At 41.1% G+C, this 22,768-nt stretch overlaps 1 protein-coding gene across 3 annotated transcripts in view; it reads left to right on the forward strand.

The window, feature by feature from the left end:
• LOC133244310 (guanylate-binding protein 4-like) overlaps window positions 1-22,768 on the forward strand; it is a 58,329-nt gene that overhangs the window by 26,764 nt on the left and 8,797 nt on the right. Inside the window, exons 1-5 of one of the 3 annotated variants that reach the window (XM_061411314.1) lie at window positions 8,953-9,368; window positions 13,269-13,464; window positions 17,618-17,745; window positions 19,905-20,014; window positions 20,217-20,413. In XM_061411314.1, coding sequence (XP_061267298.1) covers window positions 13,275-13,464; window positions 17,618-17,745; window positions 19,905-20,014; window positions 20,217-20,413 — 625 coding nt within the window. In that variant the 5' untranslated portion in view covers window positions 8,953-9,368; window positions 13,269-13,274. Of the gene's footprint in view, window positions 1-8,952; window positions 9,369-9,391; window positions 9,624-13,268; window positions 13,465-17,617; window positions 17,746-19,904; window positions 20,015-20,216; window positions 20,414-22,768 lie in introns of those variants that run through there. The other 2 variants (XM_061411315.1, XM_061411313.1) reach the window with 2 other exon arrangements.

The following is a 22,768-nucleotide window of genomic DNA, read 5'->3' on the forward strand; positions in this document are numbered from 1 at the left end:
AGATGTCCATCATCAGATGAATGGATAAGAAAGCTGTGGTACATATACCCAATGGAGTATTACTCAGCCATTAAAAAGAATACATTTGAATCAGTTCTAATGAGGTGGATGAAACTGGAGCCTATTATACAGAGTGAAGTAAGCCAGAAAGAAAAACACCAATACAGTATACTAATGCATATATATGGAATTTAGAAAGATGGTAACGACAACCCTGTATGCGAGACAGCAAAAGAGACACAGATGTACAGAACAGTCTTTTGGACTCTGTGGGAGAGGGAGAGAGGGATCATTTGGGAGAATGGCATTAAAACATGTATAATATCATATAAGAAATGCATCACCAGTCCAGGTTCGATGCAGGATACAGGAAGATTGGGGCTGGTGCACTGAGATGACCCAGAGGGATGGTAAGGGGAGGGCGGTGGGAGGGGGGTTCAGGATGGGGAACACGTGTACACCCTTGGCAGATGCATGTTGATGTATGGCAAAACCAATACAATATTGTAAAGTAAAAAAAAATAATAATAATAAATAAATAAACTAAATATCTAGAAAAATAAATAAATAAAAGAATTGACAATTCCACTTAAGTACATTATAAAGGGTTTCATATAATAGTTGCTAACCTTTGAAATATGCCACTGTAGTTTCAAAACAGAAAAGTTTAAAAGTAAAAAAGATGTTATTACTGAAGAATCAGGGCCTGATATCCAAATATCTAAGTAATTTTGATTGAAAGTGAAAGTGAACTCGCTCAGTTGACTCTTTGCGACCCCCATGGACTGTAGCCTACCAATCTTCTCCATCCATGGGATTTTCCAGGCAAGAGTACTAGAGTGGATTGCCATTTCTTTCTCCAGGGGATCTTCCTGACCCAGGGACTGAACCCAGGTCTCCCGCATTGTAGGCTGATGCTTTACCATCTGAGCCACCAGGGAAGTCCTAATTTTGATTGAATTAATTTAAATAAATGGCGAAGAAGTTAGTGGGTAATGGTTGATTCATAGAAAAGTTTTAAGAAAAGTATAAAAAGAAATCATAAGAGGAAAAGTCTCCATGGAACAGGCATGGAGATGATTTCTTTAAGCCATAATGAGCCCTTATACGTCAGTGAGGGAAGAGCAACAATCACATTTTTCAAATGGGTAAAAACATGAGAATATAAATGTCTAATTATACTGATAATAAAAGACATGAGGGGTAAAATTAGGAGGGACCTGTGTCACCTCTCAGCTGGACCAGAAAGTAGTTTAGACAGGACATAGGCCAGCAAGGGTGACAGGAAACTGGCAATCTCTGATATATGCTAGGAAGAGTAAAGATTAATGCAAATATATACCAAACCTTAAGTGAAAATACTGTTGATACAGCAAGTTCTCATTTAGGAATTTATCTTAAACATTTATGTACCCAAGTTGAAAATGGAATGTGTGGTAGTATATTTATTGAGGGGATTGTTGTAATCCCAAAAGACTGGAAACATCTCTAAAGTCCCTCTGTCACATACTAGTGAGATAAATCCTGGGACACACTTACACAGGAGTACTCTACAGTCACTGAAATGAAAAGGGAGATTCTATTTGTGCTAAGGTGAGACAGTCTCCAAGATGTTGTTGCTCAGCTGCACAGTTGCGTCTAACTCTTTGCAACACCACGGACTGCAGCATGCCAGGCTTCCCTGTCCTTCACTATCTCCCAGAGTTTGCTCAGACTCATGTCCATTGAGTTGATAATGCCATCCAACCATCTCATCCTCTGTCACCCCCTTCACCTCCTGCCCTCAATCTTTCCAAGCATCAGGGTCTTTTCCAGTGAGTCGGCTGTTTGCATCAAGTGGCCAAAGTATTGGTGCTTCAGCTTCAGCATCAGTCCTTCCAGGGAATATTCAGGGTTGATTTCCTTTAGGATTGACTGGTTTGATCTCCTTGCTGCCCAAGGGACTCTCAACAGTAGTCCTCTTCAACACCACAGTTTGAAAGCATCAATTCTTCAGCATTCAGCCTTCTTTATGGTATAACTTTCACGTCCATACATAACTAGTGGAAAAACCATGGCTTTGACTATATGGACCTCTGTCGGCAAAGTGATGTCTCTGCTTTTAAACATGCTGTCTAGGTTTGTTGTAGCTTTTCTTCCAAGGAGTGAGTATCTTTTCATTTCAAGGGTGAAGTCACCATCTGCTGTGATTTTTGGAGCCCAAGAAAATAAAGTCTGTCACTGTTGCCATTTTTTTCCCCATCTATTTGCCATGAAGTGATGAGACTGGATGCCATGATCTTTGTTTTTTTGAAGTTTGAGTTTTAAGCCAGCTTTTTCACTCTCCTCTTTCACCTTCATCAAGAGGCCAAGATATATCATGAGTGAAAAAAAATAAAGATAAAGAAAGTGTGTAAGTTGCATTACTGATTTAACACATAATCAGCATATACACACATTTTCCTCTATTTCTGGAAATAGGAAAGAAACTGGTATCCCTGAGCACAACAGGAATGGACCTGTATATTTGAGATAAAAAACAAGAGGAGAAATAGGTCCATTTGACATATTCCTCTGTGGGTTTTATATTTTGCATGAATTATTACCTACTCAAAAATAAAAAGATATAATTAATGAAATAAAAATAACAATATATGGAATGGAATGGTTCTCATGACAGGATGAAAGTATCAAACACTATGAGAAATAAAAAGTCAGCTCCAGAGGAGGAATCTGCTTACTACAGCAGGAAACAGTACTAGATCTGCATCCTGACATTGTTGTCATCAAGGCTTTGAAGCCCTAGTCCCTAAGCTACTCTCAGGTGTAAAATCTATTGGAATGTAGGTTGGAATGGCCTCAAAGTTCCTGTACATTTATAAAGATCATGTATTCAAAGGAGACTCATTCCATTTCAACTCAACATTTTATGTATTCTTGTCAGCTGTTCAATGCTAGACTCGTGTACTCGGAATGAACTGAGTGTGGTGTCCCTCCTGTGTGCTGCCATCATACTATGTTTCACTCTGACCACAGGATTTTTATATAATTTTGATATTGAAATAACCTGTTGATATTCTGTCTCCCCTACTGCCTGATGATCTCTTCTACTTGATGATCTTCACTGTATATTTATCTCCCCTGCAAAGCCCAGGTTTTCATAATCCCCAGGTGTTCAAACAATGTATGTGGATAAATACATGACCTTCCACTCATCAGAACCACAGACTGCCATTTCCTTACTCTACTAACTGCTGCCCAGGACACTCAAAATCAAGAACAGTTTTATGAACTAGTACTAGAAGGATGGACTTCCCTGGTAAAGAACTCATCTACCAATGCAGGAGACAAGGGTTCAATCCCTGGGTCAGGAAGATTCCCTGGAGAAGAAAATGGAAACCCATTTTAAGTATTCTCTTTTTTTTTTTTTTCTAATATTCTTGCCTGGGAAATCCATGGACAGAGGAGTCTAGTGGTCTACAGTCAAAGGGGTTGCAAAGAGTTGGAAACCATTCCACAATTAAAACAACAACAACCGAAAGGAGTTGGTTGGAAAGCACATGCACACCCATCTGAACCTGCTGCTTTTCTCTGGAAGGGACTGGACACCCCACGTGCTCTGGGTTCCTTGAACTTCTCTGCAAGAAAACGATCCGGCAATGAAGCCATCACCTTTGACCCATGAACAATGATATTGTAATTGGAAATACTCCAGTTGTCATCATAATTGCAGCTGTTCAAGGAGCTTCTGTTGAAATAAAACTATACTTTTGATGCTGCTGCTGCTTCTGCTAAGTTGCTTCCATCGTGACCGACTCTGTGCAACCCCATAGACAGCAGCCCACCAGGTTCCCCCATCCCTGGGATTCTCAAGGCAAGAACACTGGAGTGGGTTGTCATTTCCTTCTCCAATGCATGAAAGTGAAGAGTGAAAGTGAAGTCGCTCAGTCATGTCATGTCCGATTCCTAGCTACCCCAAGGACTGCAGCCTACCAGGCTCCTCCATCCATGGGATTTTCCAGGCAAAAGTACTGGAGTGGGGTGCCATTGCCTTTCTCACTGAATATGACACCCACACGCTGACAGACCGGGGCATCTGGCAGATGACTCTGCTTTCTTAAGGAATGTGAGTTAACACTCAGTTGCCACTTCTGTAACCAAACTCTCTGGAATAAGTCCTGCAGCTTGTCTAGTCCCCAAAGACACTCTGGTGTCACCAGAAGAATGCCCTGAATACTGGAAGTCTGGATGGTCTGGTAAAGGGGTCAGTGAGGAGTTCTGCTTCCCCATCAAGTCTCTCCGACACACATAGCAAGTAATGCAAACAAGAAACAGGCACACATGCTTCCACCATGAAGTGATCATGGTTTAGAGAAACAAAGGGGTCAAGAGTAAGGGACTGGACAATTACAGCAGAGTGAAAGGAACCTGCATTGCTCTGATGATCAGTCCTAAGTGGTCGTCTATTGGAATAAAGTTATACTCATCTCAAGACAAAGCTCCAGGTGAAAGGCCTCTTCCAGACTTTATAACTAATAAATATATGCTAGCTGCTAATGGAATTAAAGATCTAGACAAGTATTTGTTGAACAATTCTGTAGGAAGGCAGCATCACAATCATTCTCTCACACAACATTTGGTATAGGAAAAGTGAGCTACTCTGGACATCTCTACATTCCTTACTGCTTCTCCTCAGACTTGTTTACAGCATGCTCACAAGGGTCTCTTGCCTGTTGACTGGGTATTACACAGTCCTCACAGAATATATTTATTAAGAAAATTCTTTAGTGTTACAGATGGATTGTCAGAACTCAGTAGAAATGCAAATAGAAAATCCAACTCTTTGAGACCCTATGGACTGTAGCCTGCCACACTCCTCTGTCCATGGGATTCTCCAGGCAAGAGTACTGGACACAACTTTGTGACTGAATAACAACAACAACAGTGTTTTTATTCTGCTCCCAAGAAAACAAGGTCTGCAAAAACACATATATGCCCTTAGGACTTGTAGGCTAGTATTTTCACCAAAATATTCCTCCCTGCTCCCATCACATGGTAGCAATAGTACCTCTTCATGAGGATCAAAGTCAATTGTCATGATAAACTTCTCCTGTGCCTGCTGCTTTATTGGCAAAAGATGCCCGGAGAAAACAGGCAGCATTTAAGCTTTAAGTTTAAGGTACTGTTAGTGTGCCCCCTCAATGAAACACTCCCTCTCTAGAACCACAGGCCTAGATTTTCAAGGTCAAGGAGCACAAATTTCCCCAAAGAAGTCCCTGTGAGTGATACTGTGTGCCACTGCCTCCAAACCCATGCTTTATGTCTATTGGGTACACAGCATCCTGTAATGACTTTGGGCATAAGTTATTGACCACATCCAGAACAATGGTGTCCCATCCTCTCAAGAGTTATGGTCAAATAGGCACCTCAATTGCCTCCTGAGAGTGTTCCACAATGCTACTGGGCAAGCTAGTTCTGAACTGTGTGATTGTGGTGGAACCAGTAGAATTCATGTCACATGATTTTAAGCTCATTCTGTATAATGTGAGTGGCCAAACACATCCCAAACACAACATCTGAAAAAAGGCTCATCTTTGAAAGGACACTCAAGTCCTACTGTGATCAGAGCCAGCATAACAAGAAGTAACTACAAAGCTATAGCTTTAAAAAGAGATTCACATGTTCTCCTCCAAATTTGTCTGCATTAGCTTCCCTTTGTTGGCTTATCATTTAAGGCACATTTAAAGGGCACAAAAGATGGAGTGGAATTCAGCTGGGTATATTGAACACTTGGGAATACTTTGAAAAAGAAAATGTTTGTGCCTAACTAGAGTTTGTCCTTGTTGGGTAATGGCTGCAGTTTCTATTCCCCTCATTCGAAGTAAGAACCAAGACAAAAAGAGTAGCAGTTTAATTGATAGATGTCCACACCACTTCTTATGCAAGAATTAGACAGACTAGTTTAAGATACACAGTTTAAGATAATTAGATATATAGTTTAAGATGTTCACTATAGTAATAAAATTGTGACATGACTATTGGCTCCAATATTCTTAAAAAGTAGTGGAGATGAGTGAGAAGGTAACCATCCTGGTGACATACATGTGGATCCTAAAAATTTAAAACAACGGACAACACAGAATGAGACTAACGGTGGATGAGTGCACAGACACTTGGGGCTTTCGGTTTGTATTAGATCCTGCTTTCTGTTTCTGTATAGCGCTAATAGACTCCGTCCCCTGAAACTCCTGCTGCTGTTGCTGCTGCTGCTAAGTCTCGTCAGTCGTGTCCAACTATGTGCGACCCCACAGACGGGCAGCCCACCAGGCTCCCCTGTCCCTGGGATTCTCCAGGCAAGAACACTGGAGCAGGGTGCCATTGCCTTCTCCCTGAAACTCCTACCCAGCTATATTAAAGTCTGTGGACTTTGATCATGAGAACTCTCTGACACTTCAAAAATGGTAAAAGGAACCTTAAGCCAGAAATAACTTTTTCCTTTACAAATGAGATCTAAGGAGAGTTTAGCTTGAACACTGTCAGTTATCCCTTTACCTCATGTTGCAGATACACTGAGGCTGAACTTCCTCAGGTGACACACCTCCACTCCAGCTTGCAAGCAGAGTGACATACTTATTATAGCCAAATAAACAATAAAGGTCTATCACCTTACAATTTTATAGTCCTGAATGCCTATTCTTTTATCTTATTTATTTCTGTGCTCAGCAATATCCAAGGTGCTTTTAATTTTGCACATTTTTACAAATATTTTGTCTCAGTGGCTACTCTCTCCAATTCTACAGCTCCCCAAACCAAGGAATTTTATCCCCAAAGGCTATTATTCCTTTGAATCCACATTTCCACACCTGATGAACTGCACTCATATTTCAGACCTGAAAGTGCTTCAGGTTTGAACTGTTTACAGTGCTGGTCAATCCACAGCCCATGGTCTTTCACGAAACTCTGAGGATGTGAAAAAGAGACTCTTCCTCTCAAAAGTTTCACTAGACACAAAGTTCAGTGCACTAGATGATAAACAAGCACAATTTCTAAAGCAAGATGCAAGACCACTTATTCTGGAATTCAGTTCAGTTCAGTCACTTAGTCGTGTCTGACTCTTTGTGACTCCATGAACCCCAGAACGCTAGGCCTCCCTGTCCATCACCAACTCCTGGAGTCTACCCAAACCCATGTCCATTGAGTCAGTGATGCCAACCAACCATCTTATCCTCTGTCATCCCCTTCTTCTCCTGCCCTCAATCTTTCCCAGCATCAGGGGCTTTTCAAAGGAGTCAGCTCTTCGCATCAGGTGGCCAAAATCTTCCATTTAGGAACACATTTTAATCATTCTTCAGTTCAGTCTAGTGGCTCAGCTGTGTCCGACTCTTTGCGACCCCATGAACCACAGCACGCCAGGCTTCCCTGTCCATCACCAACTACCGACATTCACTCAAATTCATGTCCATTGAGTTGGTGATGCCATTCTTACTTACTTAAGTAATTATTCTTAATTTTCCAAAATAGTATACTTTTGTCAATTATACCTATGGGATATAATTTTAAAAGGATTTTTCCTGAAGCAGTGACAAACCATGGAAAATGAAGATAAAACTCCAAATATATTTGTAAGTAATAATATATATCATGTTTATAATATGTATAATATATATCATGTTTCAGAGCCAAATAAATCTAAGTGGCCTTAGGGTCTTCATTTTGAAACATATATCTTTATACTCACATTGACAAAAACAAAAAGTTCATGAAAACAGAAGAGAATAAATCAAGAGATACAGAACAAGACCAAGAGTGAGGGAGGAAAAGAGAGAAATTTCTGGGATCCAGGTAACTGAGAAAAGATTAACATTATTTGGCTTTAGGTTATGTGCCCAATCTCCCCCTAAATCCATCTCAGTGGCTCAGGGATTATAGAGCCATGGTAGTTTTCCCAGTTTGGGTTCAAGTCTTGAATCTACCAAGGGAAGTCTCAGAATTCTAGAAAAATCTGACCCTGATATTATAGCATATACCTTTAGAGTTATATAACACGCTTTGCAGCTCCAAATATGGTCTCATTCTATTTTACAAAATAAGCATACAGCAATCTAGCTGCTTTTTCTACTTTTCTAGCTGCTTTTTCAGCTAAAGAAGTCTGCATAGGGAATACGTGCCAAAGCACTTCTTCTTGGGGACGTTTGGCCATAGAACTTTGAGATTATATTCTGCCTGTCCTTCCTTTCCCTCACTTCCATCTGAAATACAAATGGGATAGTGAAACCCTGCTTCATAGGGTAAAAACTTGACACAGAAACTGCAGACTAAGGGAAATTCTTGAGCTCATCTTACAGAATGAGCAGATAAGGGAAGAGCTTGTTTGAAAACTCCTTCCTCTTGTAACACAACAAACTGTCTGAGGCCAGGTGAAACTAACATAGCTGATCAGAGTCAGAATAGACCTGCCTGTCCCATAGAGGACCTAGTGTCATCACAGCCCCTGCAGCCTTACTGGGTTGCCTCACAAATCAACTCTCTGCTGCAAATCTCCTGCTCTCAGTGTTTTGGCTTGCAGCTCCTTGGGCAAAAGAACCTGGTTCCCTAACAGCAGCAGTCAAGCTTTTAACTTACGGGTTAGTACAACACCTTAAAGGATACAGAAAAGAATGGAAGGAATCTGAATCAACCCCTAACCTCCAAATCTGGATCCACACTACTAAAAGAAAAGAGGAAAACTCTAACAAAATAATAGTGAAGCTCAAGAGGAAGGGGATATACATATAATTATGGCTGATTTGTGTGTTATTGTGTGGCAGAAACCAGCACAACAATGTAAAGCAATTATTCTCCAATAAAAAAAAAAAATAATGAATATGTCTGGGCTATAAAATTGAGGGTTTTATACACACATATTTATTTTGCTAATGAAAAAAAAGACCGAGTTAAAACACTTTTTAAAAAGGAAAGAGAAAGGAAAAAATGAAACATTTTTCAAGTGAAGAAACATTAATAAACTCCCTCTCTGACAAACCACCCCTGAGAGACAGACTGTTGAACTCATCCTTACCATTACTTGTACTTCCTTCAAGCCAACTGTGGAGGAGGGACAAAGTTGCCCTGACCCAGCCAGGCCTGGAGGAACACCTGTCTCCCTGTCTTTCCTGGAATTCATCCAGATTTCTGCGTCCATTAAAAAAAGAAACAAAGAATTATCCCTTTCGGTTTTGATTTCGTTTCCCATAAGCCCCACCACTTTTAATAACCAGCTGGCTTTTCAGCTTTTTTTTTTTTTTCCTCCAGCTTCTGAGCATAGGAGTCCGTTTCCAGAGGGGCCAGAAGCAGGAAGAGCCCTAGGAGCCAGCCAGAGCAACTGACTTGACCCCCAACTGCAGCTCCAGGTAAGTCTGCTCCTAAACTTGACCTTCCAAGCACACTTCGGTTAAATAACAATAAATCTCCCAGCGCAGACCCCACACTGGGGGAGGAGAGGAGCAGATGGAGGCGCGGGGCCAGCGGGTGGCGCCGGCCAGGCGCATTGTACAGGCAGCTCCGAGTCTCCTTTTGGATCCCAGGCTGCTTTCAGGCTTGTCGCCCGGATGCGCCGCTGCTCCCGGAGCATCTAAGCAGGGCTGCAGCAAAAAGCAGGAGAGCAGGTATGTCTTCTGAGGAAAGGAAGCTGAAGTCATTTTTGAGATTGAAGAGGCAAACTCACCCTCACTCCCCAGCCCGCCCTTCGCAGAGGCGATGGGTGCGGTCTCTTCTCCTAGCCCCCTCTTGCCCTCCTCAGGCACATCCTGACTGCACCCCGCTGGGCAGTGGTCAAACAAAAAAGATGGTCCTACACACAGAGCCAATTTAAATCCTAAATGATGGACTCAGGATTATTTTTGTCTTAACATTTGATACTCTGAATACATACAGAACTGTTTTCTTTGGAATAATTCAATCTCACTCTTACCAAAAAAAGCTATTAATAATAACTGTAAGATCTAATCATGTTTGTTGATCATGCATGGTTTTTAATGAGTGGCACATACATTAACAGCCTCAGAATAACTTCTGGTACTTGCTGAAAATCTCCAGTGTGGGGTATTCTTGACTATCAGATAATTCTGAACAGTCACCTTTGGAAACTTGTTGGTCATCTTCTGCCTTCTATTAGCACTGTTCTTTTCTATTTGTTTAGTTTCTTTTTATGACTTTTTGTTGTTATATTTATTTATTTATTTATTTATGAGGCCATGCCATGCAGCACGTGGGGATCTTAGTTCCTGGACCAGGGAACCCCTGTCTCTTGCATTGGGAACAGGGAGTCTTAACCACTGGACTTCTGGGAAAGTCCCTCCAAGTGCTTAGTTTTGAAGTTAAAAGCTTCTTGGTTTTGGTCCCTCAGTACACTTTGAGTTAAAATACAAAATCTTTGTAGACTCATTGACTTACACAAAGCTTTATCAATATTTGGTCTAAGAAATAAACTTCACAATTTCTCTTGCTTATAGCTATTCACCTTAAAAATAAAAGTTATTTTACAAGCCAAAGTGAATTTATTCAGAAATAGTCGAGTTATTGCAATTTGGGACAAGCGAGCTATTTAAAAAAAAAAAAAAAAAAGCCATAAGGAAGTCCAACAAAGAAAAAGAACATTATAGAGAAAAGTAAGGGGCTGGGAAGGTTGGTTTGGAAAAAAAAGTCAGAGTTCAAGAGTGATGACCAATTCTCATTGACTGAGTTGCTGGGGTAGTCAATTCTTGTAGGAGATGCAGTGTACACCTTTTCCTCTTGAGGGTTGTCATTGGAAACTCTTTCCCTGTTGAAAATTTTTCCCTTGGGGTCCATAATTGACAATTCTTCCGTAACTGACCTCCAGTCTGCAGGTCTGCAACAAGCCCCCTTCTGGCTTGCTGACTCCATTTGAGTGAAGTTCATTTTGGGTGTGGGGGGGTGGGGTTGGGGACACATGAAACCCAGTTGGCTCAGAATCCTCCTGCCAGTGCAGGATATGCAGGAGACACCAGAAACATGGGTTTGATCCCTGGATCAGGATACCTTGGAAGAGAAAATGGCAACAGGCTCCACTATTCTTGCCTGGAGCACACAGCACATACATGATGGGGGAGGGGACACAGGCCTTCAAGTGAGATCTTACTTCCCAGACCAGGGACGGAACCGGCACCCTTGTCAGTGAAAGCACAGAGTCCCAACTACTGTCAGGGAATTCTCCAGGTTTTCCTTTATTAATTTTGACATAACGCAGCAGTAAAAGGTCGTGTTTTATTCTCCCATTTCTGCTCCAAATCCACTATAGAAAAAGAAAAGAAATCGTTCTGAAGAAATCTTTTAAATAAATAAATGTTTTTTCTGATAAAAAAGATTTTAGATACCTTATAATTCTTGGCAATTTGCAGCTTACAGAGCTCCCTGACACATTATAACACACTGTGTAATTAAAATAGTACATGAATCAAGAAAAATTTTTTTCATGATTTAGAGCCTGTTATCAGCTGCACTGTAATGAATCAAGAATTGTTGCTTTACATATAAACCTCTAAGAAACAGAAGGTGTTGGAGTTAAGTTCCTTTTTCAAGGCATCAACAGAAAATAAGTGCTATGAACCTTCAGGTTTGAACCCTGGCAGCCCGACTCCAGAACCTGTACATGGACATCCCAGGGCAGCTCTGAACTCCTCCAGCCTGGCTCTTCCTACATCACTGCTATTCCGTCTCAGCTATTACCACTGGATCTCCCCAGCCTGCTCATCTTCCTCTTGGGCTGTGTCCTCCCACTTTCTTGCAACAGGGAGGGAAGTGTCAGAGCCAATCCTCCACTTTCATTCAGTAATTACTGTCCCTGTATTCAGACATTCCGTTGTAAAGCAATACTTATATAGAATTTACTATGTACCAGCATAATTTTAAGACTATTGTAAGCATCATGAGATATTTAATCCTCCAAATAACCCTAATGACAGATTGATTTTATGTCTAATGCTGCCATTGTATAGAAGAAAAAACTGAGGCACAAAGAAATTAATCTTCTCCATCGTCACACAGCCAGTAACATATGGAAACATGTGGATGTTGCTTAGTATTGTTTTTGAGAAAATAAAGGAACGGTCAAAGCCTTCTGACTTCTGTCTGTCTCCTAAGATCATGAAACATCTAGTCATGGTGATGAAATCATTTAGAGTAGAGCCTGGCCCAGATGTGAAACCCTGGCATATCTAGCCAGACCTTATAACACCCAAGTTGCTTGCATCTCTTCCCTATCTGCTTAAATAATAAGAAATACCCTTTAATTTCTGTTAGTAAATTAATTGTTACATGTGCAACTTTGTTAGGTACCTTAAAGATCTGTGCTGTTTTAAAAGAGAGCAGCATCTTTATCTCAACTTCTATCTCTCACAATCACTCTTCCTCCAGCCTGTCCTACCCCAGTGATTCCTTCATCTGGTCACCAGTCACATTCATTTTTCCTTTGTTGGCAAGGTTTTCCCTGATTAATCTCCATGTAAATTCAAGTCCCATTCCCTGCTCATTTCCCTCTGAGCATTTACCACCCTCTAATATCCATATATGTGGATGTTTTATTTCTTCACTTTCTATATTATTTGTCTCCTTTACTAGAATAGAGATCCATGAAGCAAGAATTTGTATCTGTCTTGTTCACTGTTTGATCCTAAGCTCCTAGGACAGTGTCCAGCACATGGAAGTTTCTCAATAAATATTTGTGCAATTAATGAGTGATCAAATCATTCTGGAACTCAAGAAATCATCTCTGGTCCCTCCTCATCCCGTTCATGTCCCATCTGTCTCTACTTACCCCCAAAATGTTAGTGTTCTCAAAGCTCTATCATCAGTGGTTTGTGTTCTCAGTCTGTTCACTGTATGCCTCATGTGGGCAAGGTTGCATTAGGGTTCATTTAAGGATCAATAAGATAATATACATACTGTACCTGTATAGACCTTGGCACACTAAGCTAAATACTTAACTTTTTGAAATATACAAAACAAAGAGAATTGATATCTAAGTTCCACAAGCAGAAGACTAATGTGCATATGACTTTGGTAACCATGAGGGATGACCTCAGGACCCTGTAGGGTTTTTTTTTTTTTTCATATTTTATTATTTTTTAATTGAAATATAATTCCTTTACAATGTTGTGTTAGTTTCTGTTGTACAACAATATGAATCAGCTATATGTATACATATATCTTCTCCCTCTTGAGCCTCCCTCCTGCCCCCCATCCCACCCCTCTGGGGACCTTGTGTTCTACTGAGTTGTTTCTCTGTGTTACAGCTTCCCATGGCATCTGGATCCACCATAATGGACCCCATCTGTCTGGTAAGAAACCAGAACAATCAGCTGACAGTCAATCCTAGAGCACTAAAGATTCTCGAGCAGATATCTCAACCTGTGGTGGTGGTGGCCATCGCAGGGCTGTATAGGACCGGAAAATCCTACCTGATGAACCGCCTGGCAGGACAAAACCACGGTGAGTTTTGTTAAGTGTCGTTCAGGACATTTGCTTGAAAGCATAGTAATGCAGGCTGCTGATCTTCCTCCTCTAGGGTCATGTTAAGGAAGAGCCTAACTCCCTCACCCACGTCGCTGGAAAAACTTCTAATTCTCACCACCGAGTTTATAACTTCAAACCCATCCCTCCACAATGTTCACTCTTCTGTCCAGTAATCGAGAGTTCCCAATTCCATCAGAACATCTACCTCGTTCATTCTGATTCCATCCACTGCCGTCTTCTCGGGCTCATCTTCAACAATTACTGCCTTCCTTTCTCCTTCACCACATTTGCCCTAAACCACAGAGTCATTCCAAGCAGCACACAAATATTTTTTAATATGTCTTATTTTTAGAAAACAATAGAAGGGAGCATCGACAGCAAAATCCCCATATTCTATACCTCAACGAGACTACCATGCATTCCTTTTGGTTTAATTTCACAGTAAAACTTTAATAACTATACATATTTTCTTTCTCTAACTAGTCTTTTCTAATATGTGAACTCTAAGGCACATAGATGGGGCTTCCCTAGGGGCTCATATGGTAAAGACTCTGCCTGCAAAGCAGGAGACCTGGTTTCAATCCCTGGGTCAGGAAGATCCCCTGGAGAAGGGAATGGCAGCCCACTCCAGTATTCTTGCCTGGAGAATTCCATGGAGAGAGGAGCCTGGCAGCTATGGGCTACTGTCATTGGGGTTGAAAGAGTCAGACACGACTGAGCGACCAACACTTCCAGGTTTCCCAGGTGGTGCCGTCGTCAAGAATCTGCCTACCAGCGCAGGAGATGCAGGAGACTCAGGTTTAATCTCTGGGTTGGGAAGATTCCGCAGAGAAGGAAATGGCAAGCCACTCCAGTATTCTTGCCTGGAAAATGCCATGGACAGAGGAGCATGGTGGACTATAGTCCATGGAGTCACAAAGAGTCAGTCAAGACTGAGCACACACATGTAATAACACTTATGGAAGAATACATAAAAATATATATATACATATTAAAAAGTTGATAAGTATGAAGTGATCAACTGTTCAGTTGCTGCCCAGAGTAAGAAATAAAACATCACCAACACCCAAAAGCCCAAATCACACCCTCTTACACCCTCACTGGAGCTCACCGATGTTTTGATTTTCATGGTGCCTTCTTTCATTCTTTGTATTTAAATATTGTTTTACAATCTTTGCAACTATATCTTAAAAATAGCTTAAACTTTATAGAGGAAAGTACATTCTGGTATTCATTGGGATCTTGATTCATATTCTCAATAAGAAGTTTATGAGGTTCATCTAGTTTGTCATGGGTGTGTCTGTAAGTACTTTCGCTATTTTGTACTTTTAAACTGACAGAGGATACCACAATTTACTGATCCATTTGTTGTTGATGAACACTGGCATTATTTGCAACTTTTATCTTTGATGAATGGTGCTCTCATGATTATTATTCATCTATATCCTGGTGTGTGTATATACTAACTTATGTTTTACCTAGAAGTGGAATTGCTGCATCAAGAAGTGTTTGTCTTCAGCCTTTCTGGATAACATCAAACAGCCTTTTTAGCTTTATGTTCAGTTTATGTGCTTATTAGCAGCAATTTAGATTTTCCACATTTTCACAAAATTTCAGTAAAAACATTTTTAAACTTTTGTCGATCTGGTGTCTGTATGGTTGCTTGTTATATACCTCACTACTAATAGGTTTGAGCACTTTTTCATATGTTTGCCTTTTGCCTTTCCTATTTCAAGAGGGTTTTTTTCTACCAAGTTGCCTGACTTGTTTCTGATTTTTAGGATAATACACTCATGTCCTGTTGGACATTTCTAAGAAGACACCATTTCTTTCTAATGCCTTCCTCTGTGGCCCAGCAGCTTAGCACAATTAGGGAATAGAACCTCAGTTCACTAAACTCTAAGGGTCCCTAGGAATATCTCAGTGTCTCACTCAAATTCTCTGTTTTCGTGTCTGTCTCTCTCTCTCTCTCTTCCCCCATCTCTCTTTGTTCTTCCTTTCTCCCACTCTCATTTTTCCTTTGCAATCTCTTACTGACTTAAAACAAGACATTTTAAGTTTGTCTTTCTTTGAAAGGAAATTGATCACCAATCAGGGGAGGATGCTTTTGCTTGCCAGTGTAAATTAATAAATAGGTCATTTTTGGAGAGATTTAAGATTTCAGAACTCTAAGAAAGAGATACATACAAGGAGTTTGAGGAACATTCTTTCTTTTCCTACTTGAGATAACATCTGGTAATAAAGAGGTGATTTTCCTACTGAGGAAACCTTTAACCTAGTCATGTTTTAGGGCTTCCCTGGTGTCTCAGTTGGTAAAGAATCCACCTGCAATGCTAGAAGCCTGGGTTTGATCCTGGTTTGGGATGATCCCTTGGAGGAGGGCATGACAACCCACTCTAATATTCTTACCTGGACAATCCCCATGAACAGAGAAGCCTGGCAGGCTACTGCCTGTGGGACTACAGAGTCGGACACAACTGAGCAACTAGGCAGTCATGTTTTAACACATCTGAATTGTGACTTACCACATGAGTCATATCACAGGAAGAAGAAAGCACAAATTAGCACCCAGTCAGGGTTGACTAGCAGAAGCAAGTCAGTATTTTCTCTCCTGTGGTAATACCGTTGTCTGTTCTTTACATCTCATAACTGGCTGTGATGACCTCCACTTATAGCTTGTCTTTTCTCCCTGGAGGAACTGATAGTTCACATTTCTCTGTATTAATCAACACACAATCCAATGCCATCATTATGTAGAAGAGTGAAGATCATCTCAGGTCCTATACCCACTTGGAGCAGAAGACACAAGATACGGCACTGAATGGCCTGAGCCATGTTGAACCATGCTCCCTTAGGTATTGCGTCATATCCATTTCTATTCTCAGTTGAAGGGAGGAGCATTGGCATCTGACCAAGGTCAAAATCTTGGACTGTTGGGTGAGATATCTTACCTGCAGCTTCTTAGGCATATACCTCACATCCTCTCCCATCTCTGGGCTTAAGCCTTGAGAAAGAAGGGCAAGCAAGTCTTACAGGTCTGTTTTGCTTTCCCTTCTGTTATATCTCCGTGTGAGTCAGTAAACAAAGAATTCATCATTTTTGAAGAGGAGAAGAGAAATGAGGAAAATACGAGGAGGAAGAAGAGGAATAAAACTAACAAAAGTTGATGTATCAATGCAGGTTGTGAAAGGACACAGAGAATCCACTTAGAGGGGAACTGAAGATGTTTATTGGAGGGACGATTACAAGGGCACGAGCTGAGCAAAGGGAACCAATGAAGTAATGCAGAAACACTCAGAGGGTGGCAGGAACAATGTCAAGTAGCTTTGATATCTCCTACAGCATGAAGAGACAAGCAGTGAGTGGATTCCAGATGTGGTAAAGATCAAGGTCTTGTGCTTAGTTGCTCAGTCATGTCCGACTCTTTGCGATCCCAGGGACTGTGACTCACCAGGCTACTCTGTCCGTGGGATTCTCCAGGCAAGAATACTGGAGTGGGTTGCCATGTCCTCCTCCAGGGGATCTTCCCAACTCAGGGATTGAACCCAGATCTCCCCCATTGTGGGTGGATTCTTTACCATCTGAACCACCAGGGAAGCCCAAGCATTCTGGAGTAGGTAGCCTATCCCTTCGCCAGGAGATCTTCCTGATCCAGGAATCAAACAGGGTCTCCTGCATTGCAGGCCAATTCTTTACCAAAAAGGAGATGTGACTAAATATGGGAACAGAGGCACCGGGACACCATGGTTCATCAGGGTGGAAGCCAGGGCAACAAGTGCCTGCCTTCTAATCTCCTACTGTTACCTCTCACTAGTAAAAGTCCATCAGAAAGTGGAGGATAAGGGAGCTCTTCAGTGTCAGACAAATGTAGAGAGGTTAATAGAGCTAACATTATTTAAGAATGTGACATAGTTTGAGTTATTAATGCTAAGAGATGAATAGGGGACACAAAGTGTTTCTTGAGAAGGTTCTGAATATGTGTAGAGGTTGGATCTTCTGTACTTGTTGAAGTGAAAGCATCCTCCCCACAGGCAGGCACTCATATGCACACAAGTTCACCCAAAGTAACCTGTGGGCGGCCTGGACTATCTGCTTTTACTTTGCATTGCTTCCTCCTCTTTCTGCGCAGGTTTCCGTCTGGGCTCCACAGTGAGGTCTGAAACCAAGGGCATCTGGATGTGGTATGTGCCCCACCCCTCCAAGGAGAACCACACCCTGGTCCTTCTGGACACTGAGGGTCTCGGTGATGTGGAGAAGGTAAGGCAGGGAATCTTCTTTACTCCTGACACTCCACTTACAAATTCAATTTCTCACCTCAATTCAACTTTTACAACATATTCCTCTAAACTGCAAATCCAGTTATAAATAATGAGGTTAAATTCTCTTTCCTTGAATTTTCTCTTTAATAAGATCAATACTTTGGTTACTGGGGACACATCTCCTTATTTTTAACACTGGGGTGAAAGATGGAAGTTAACAAATATGTATTGGGTTCAAATCTAAGGCTCTGTGTTAAGTGCAACTGTGAGTGAAGTATAACCCAGAGCTGAGTTGGGGAGATAAAAAATAAGCAGACCCATGAAAAAAAGAGTGAGGCCTTACCCCAGGTTTTAGGTTTGGGAAGAAATCTTAGTGAAAGCTGTAATTCATGCAGTCAATTGGATCTACAGGTTCAGATGTGTAGAGTTAATCAAGCTGGAAGTAGGAATCATGAAAGTAGATTCAGCAAATAAACTATTTTTTAAATCTGCAGAAAAGCTTCCAACATACCAGGAGCGTTTTATTCCATGTTTTGGATCTCTGAAGAGGAATTCTTCAATAAATTCTATAAAAACTTGAGCTAGACTCATGAACTAGAGAATGTAAATGGGATAATATTAGGTATTTTGTCTTCACAGTGTTACTTGCAATCAAATTTTCTCCTTATTTATATTAATCTGCTTCTAAATTAAAAGTAGTAGCATTGAATCTTTGACTTTCATCACTGCAGAAAAGGATTTAGGGCATGAATTCAGAAATTCTGAGTTTAAAAATCCAGATTTAAAGTATTCAATAATCATCTCAGTGTCAACCCAAGATGGTCTACTAACTCCTGCTAGATTCTAGCTTGCATGACCTTCTTCTTTTTGTCTAATTGTATTTGTTAAGAAACCAAAGCACACCAGACTGCACACTGATAGCAGCAGAACTTGCTGCCCTCCCTACCTGTAGTGTGTCTCAGCAATATATACTCTGTTCCAAAGTCACTCGACTTCTGAATCTCATTTTCAGCCTCATCATCTATGACCACATAGGTAACCACTACTTCAGTCAAATAAAATGAGCATGTAATACGCTTTCTGATCATGCTCTCTGACAACTGAGATTGGTTTCTGTGGGCCCTCCATGTGCATGGTCCCTGTAACTGCACAAGTCCATGTTCGGTCATTTCTTTAAAGCCCAGCTCTTTTTAACCTAATGCCATATTGCTGTCAGACACAATCATGTCTGGCTCTGAAAGCACAGAGTACATTTTCTGGTTCATTTGAAATCATCCCCTTTGTCTTTTACAGTATAGTATTAGGTTTCATGCCTGGCATCTTGGGTGTATTTACATGTTGCCAGATAATCTGCCCCTCCATCTCTCTAAGGAGGGACTGTCATAGGAAACTTTATATCCATATAAGCAGATGTTGTATCCACTGTTTTCTAAATGCACAATGAATAGTTGATGAATTTAATTGAATAACACTAGTTCCTAACATAGCCTATGATCAAGAAAAGAAGTGCAAAGGAATCATGGCCCATTTATTATTGCATAACTTACGTGTTCCAGGCACTGTACTAAACATTTGACATTTAAAAAAAATAATTCTGTTTATTTATTTATTTTATTTTTGACTTCACTAGGTCTTGGTTGTTGTGTGGGCTTTTCTCTAGTTGCAGACAGTGGGGGCCACTCTCTAGCTGCAGTGCTTAGGCTTCTCACTCCTGGGTCTTCTCTTGTTGCAGAGCACAGGCTCTAGGGTGCGTGGGCTTCAGTAGTTCCAGTGCATGGGCTCAGTAGTTGCAGCTCTCGGGCACTAGAGCACAGGCTCAATAGTTGTGGTGCTCGGGCTAGTCCTCCACAGCATGTGTGATCTTCCCAGTTTAGGGATCTAACCCACGTCTCCTGCATTGGCAGGTGGGTTCTTTACCACTGAGCCACGAGACAAGCCTGATGCACATTTATGATGTCATTCACTTCTGTTAATAGCTAACCACACCAAAGTGCTTAGAGGGATCAGTGTCAATACCAAAAAGGTTTGCGTTTAGCATTGTCTTGAAAATTTATATTACTTGTCTTACTATTTAATTACAATACAACTGTTATAGTAAATGAACAACCATATGGGAGAAGGAGGAGTAGCATCCTCACGCTGTAATATACTTTTTAGGGGGACTCCAAGAATGACTCGTGGATCTTTGCCCTGGCCGTGCTCCTGAGCAGCACCTTTGTCTACAACAGCATGAGCACCATCAACCACCAGGCCCTGGAGCAGCTGCAGTATCCTTCCAGGAACTGAACCAGCACATTTCATTGAGTTTATGGGACTAGCGACTGAGACTGTTTCTTCTTTCCCATGATTCCATTCTCATGGCTGACATAGAGGGAAAATGGGGCAAAAGAGAAGGTTGATATAATGTGTTTTGGGGCCAAATCTGGAAATTGTGTTGGAGGGTGCTTCTTATTCCTTAGCTAATCACAGCTATGTGACTGAACTAACAGAGTTAATCAGAACCAAATCATCTCCCAGCTCCAATGAGGAAGAAGGCTCAGCCGAGTTTCTGAGTTTCTTTCCAGACTTCATCTGGACTGTGCGGGATTTCACATTGGAACTGGAGTTAGATGGATACCCCATCACTGAAGATGAGTACCTGGAGAATGCCTTGAAGTTGATTCCAGGTATCAGAGCAGGGCCAGAGTGTTGGATGGTTCAGTAGGAGGTAGTAGGGTCAACAGAGCTCTGACATTCAGCACTTGATGTCAGTCTTGATTTGAGGTTGAGTTGAGGCCATGCTAATGGTGCCTGGTGAATGACAGATGGTGGCTTCAGTCATTATTGTTACTGGGAAAACTCTAGTGACCAGAGCTTAAGCTCACAGAGGAAATGTGGAATCCAATATTAGACCAAATGATTTTAGAGAAATAAATACCACGAAAAAAAAAGGCTCACATAAACTTATATTACATAGTAAATCTAAGTGCTTCTCCTTTTCTATTTGAGAAAGATAATCCATCAAACCAGAATTAAAAGGTAAACAAAAGAACAAATTTTCAAAGTACCTTTAACACAGTGCATCTTACCAGCATAGGTAGCTGCATTCTTCATATTGATAGATAGGCTATTTATACGCTACAGAGTTCAGGAAAAAAGCACTTCCATGTCCTTCCAGTAAGACTGTCAGATCCTTTATATGCTCTTCCTCATAATATCACACTCTTCATCCTAGAACCTGACATAGTATATGTCAGCTAATATAATAAGTTAGTCATTCAAATTATTTTAGCAGAGTGGTACCTGGAAGCAATATTCATTTTTGTTCCTTTAATCATTTACTTCCCTGGTGGCTCAACTGGTAAAGAATCTGCCTGCAATGCAGGAGACCTGTGTTCAATCCCTGGGTTGGAAAGATCTCCCAGAGAAGAAAATGGCTACCCACTCCAGTATTCTTGCCTGGAGAATTCCATGGACAGAGGAGCCTGGCAAGCTACAGTCCATGAGGTTGCAAAGAGTTGTTCACTTTCAATGACTTGTTCATTCTTTCAATAAATAAGTATTGTTGAACTACCGGTAGATGCCCAGAATCCTTCTATATAATAACCACATCCAGTGTAAAATTATGCAAAGAAGAGATGAGGTCTCTTGGTTTCAGTTCAGTTCAGTTCATTTCAGTCGCTCAGTCATGTCCAATTCTTTGTGACCCCATGGATGGTAGCACGTCAGGCTTCCCTGTCCATTACCAACTCTCTGAGCTTGCTCAAACTAATGTCCATCAAGTCGGTGATGCCATCCAACCATGTCATCCTCTGTTGTCCCCTTCTCCTCCTGCCTTTGATCTTTCCCAACATCAGGGACTTTTCAAATGAGTCTGTTCTTTGCATCAAGTGGCCAGAGTATTGGAGTTTCAGTTTCAGCATCAGTCTTTCCAATGAATATTCAGGATTGATTTTCTTTAGGATGGACAGGTTGGATCTCCTTGCAGTCCAAAGAATTCTCAAGAGTCTTCTCCAAAACCACAGTTCAAAAGTATCAATTCTTTGGTGCTCAGCTTTTTTTATAGTCCAACTCTCACATTCATACATGACTACTGGAAAAACCATAGCTTAGACTAGATGGACCTTTGTTGGCAAAGTAATGTCTCTGCTTTTTAATATGCTGTCTAGGTTGTCATAACTTTTCTTCCAGTTGGCAAGCGTCTTAAAATTTCATGCCTTCAGTCACCATCTGCAGTGACTTCAGAGCCCCCCAAAATAAAGTCTGTCACTGTTTCCATTGTTTTCCCATCTATTTGCATCAAGTAATGGGACCAGATGCCGTGATCTTGGTTTTTTAAATGTTGAGTTTTAAGCCAACTTTTTCCACTCTCTTCTTTCACTTTCATCAAGAGGCTCTTTAGTTCTTCTTCACTTTCTGCTATAAGGATGGTGTCATCTGCGTATCTGAGGTTATCGATATTTCTCCCAGCAATCTTGATTCCAGCTTGTGCTTCATCCAGCCCAGCATGTCTCATGATGTACTCTGCATATAAGTTAAATAAGCAGGGTGACAATATACAGCCTTGACGTACTCCTTTCCCAATTTGGAACCAGTCTGTTGTTTCATGTCCAGTTCGAAATGTTGCTTCGTGACCTGGATACAGATTTCTCAGAAGGAAGGTAAGGTGGCCTGGTATTCCCATCTCTTGAAGAATTTTTCACAGTTTGTGGTGATCCATATAGTCAAAGGCTTTAGCATAGTCAATAAAGCAGAAGTAGATGTTTTTCTATAACTCTGTTGCTTTTTTGTTGATCCAATGGATGTTGGCAATTTGAGCTCTTGTTCCTCTGCCTTTTCTAAATCCAGCTTGAACATCTGGAAGTTCATGGTTCACATACTGTTGAAGCCTGGCTTGGAGAATTTTGAGCATTACTTTGGTAGCATGTGAGATGGGTGCAATTGTGTGGTAGTTTGAACATTCTTTGGCATTGTCTTTCTTTGGGATTGGTCTCATTTAGGCTACACTAACATGAAATGGTGTGTGCTAAAGTAATCGCCAA

This window comes from Bos javanicus, chromosome 3 (genome assembly GCF_032452875.1).
Source record: "Bos javanicus breed banteng chromosome 3, ARS-OSU_banteng_1.0, whole genome shotgun sequence".
NCBI classification, from domain to species: domain Eukaryota; kingdom Metazoa; phylum Chordata; class Mammalia; order Artiodactyla; family Bovidae; genus Bos; species Bos javanicus.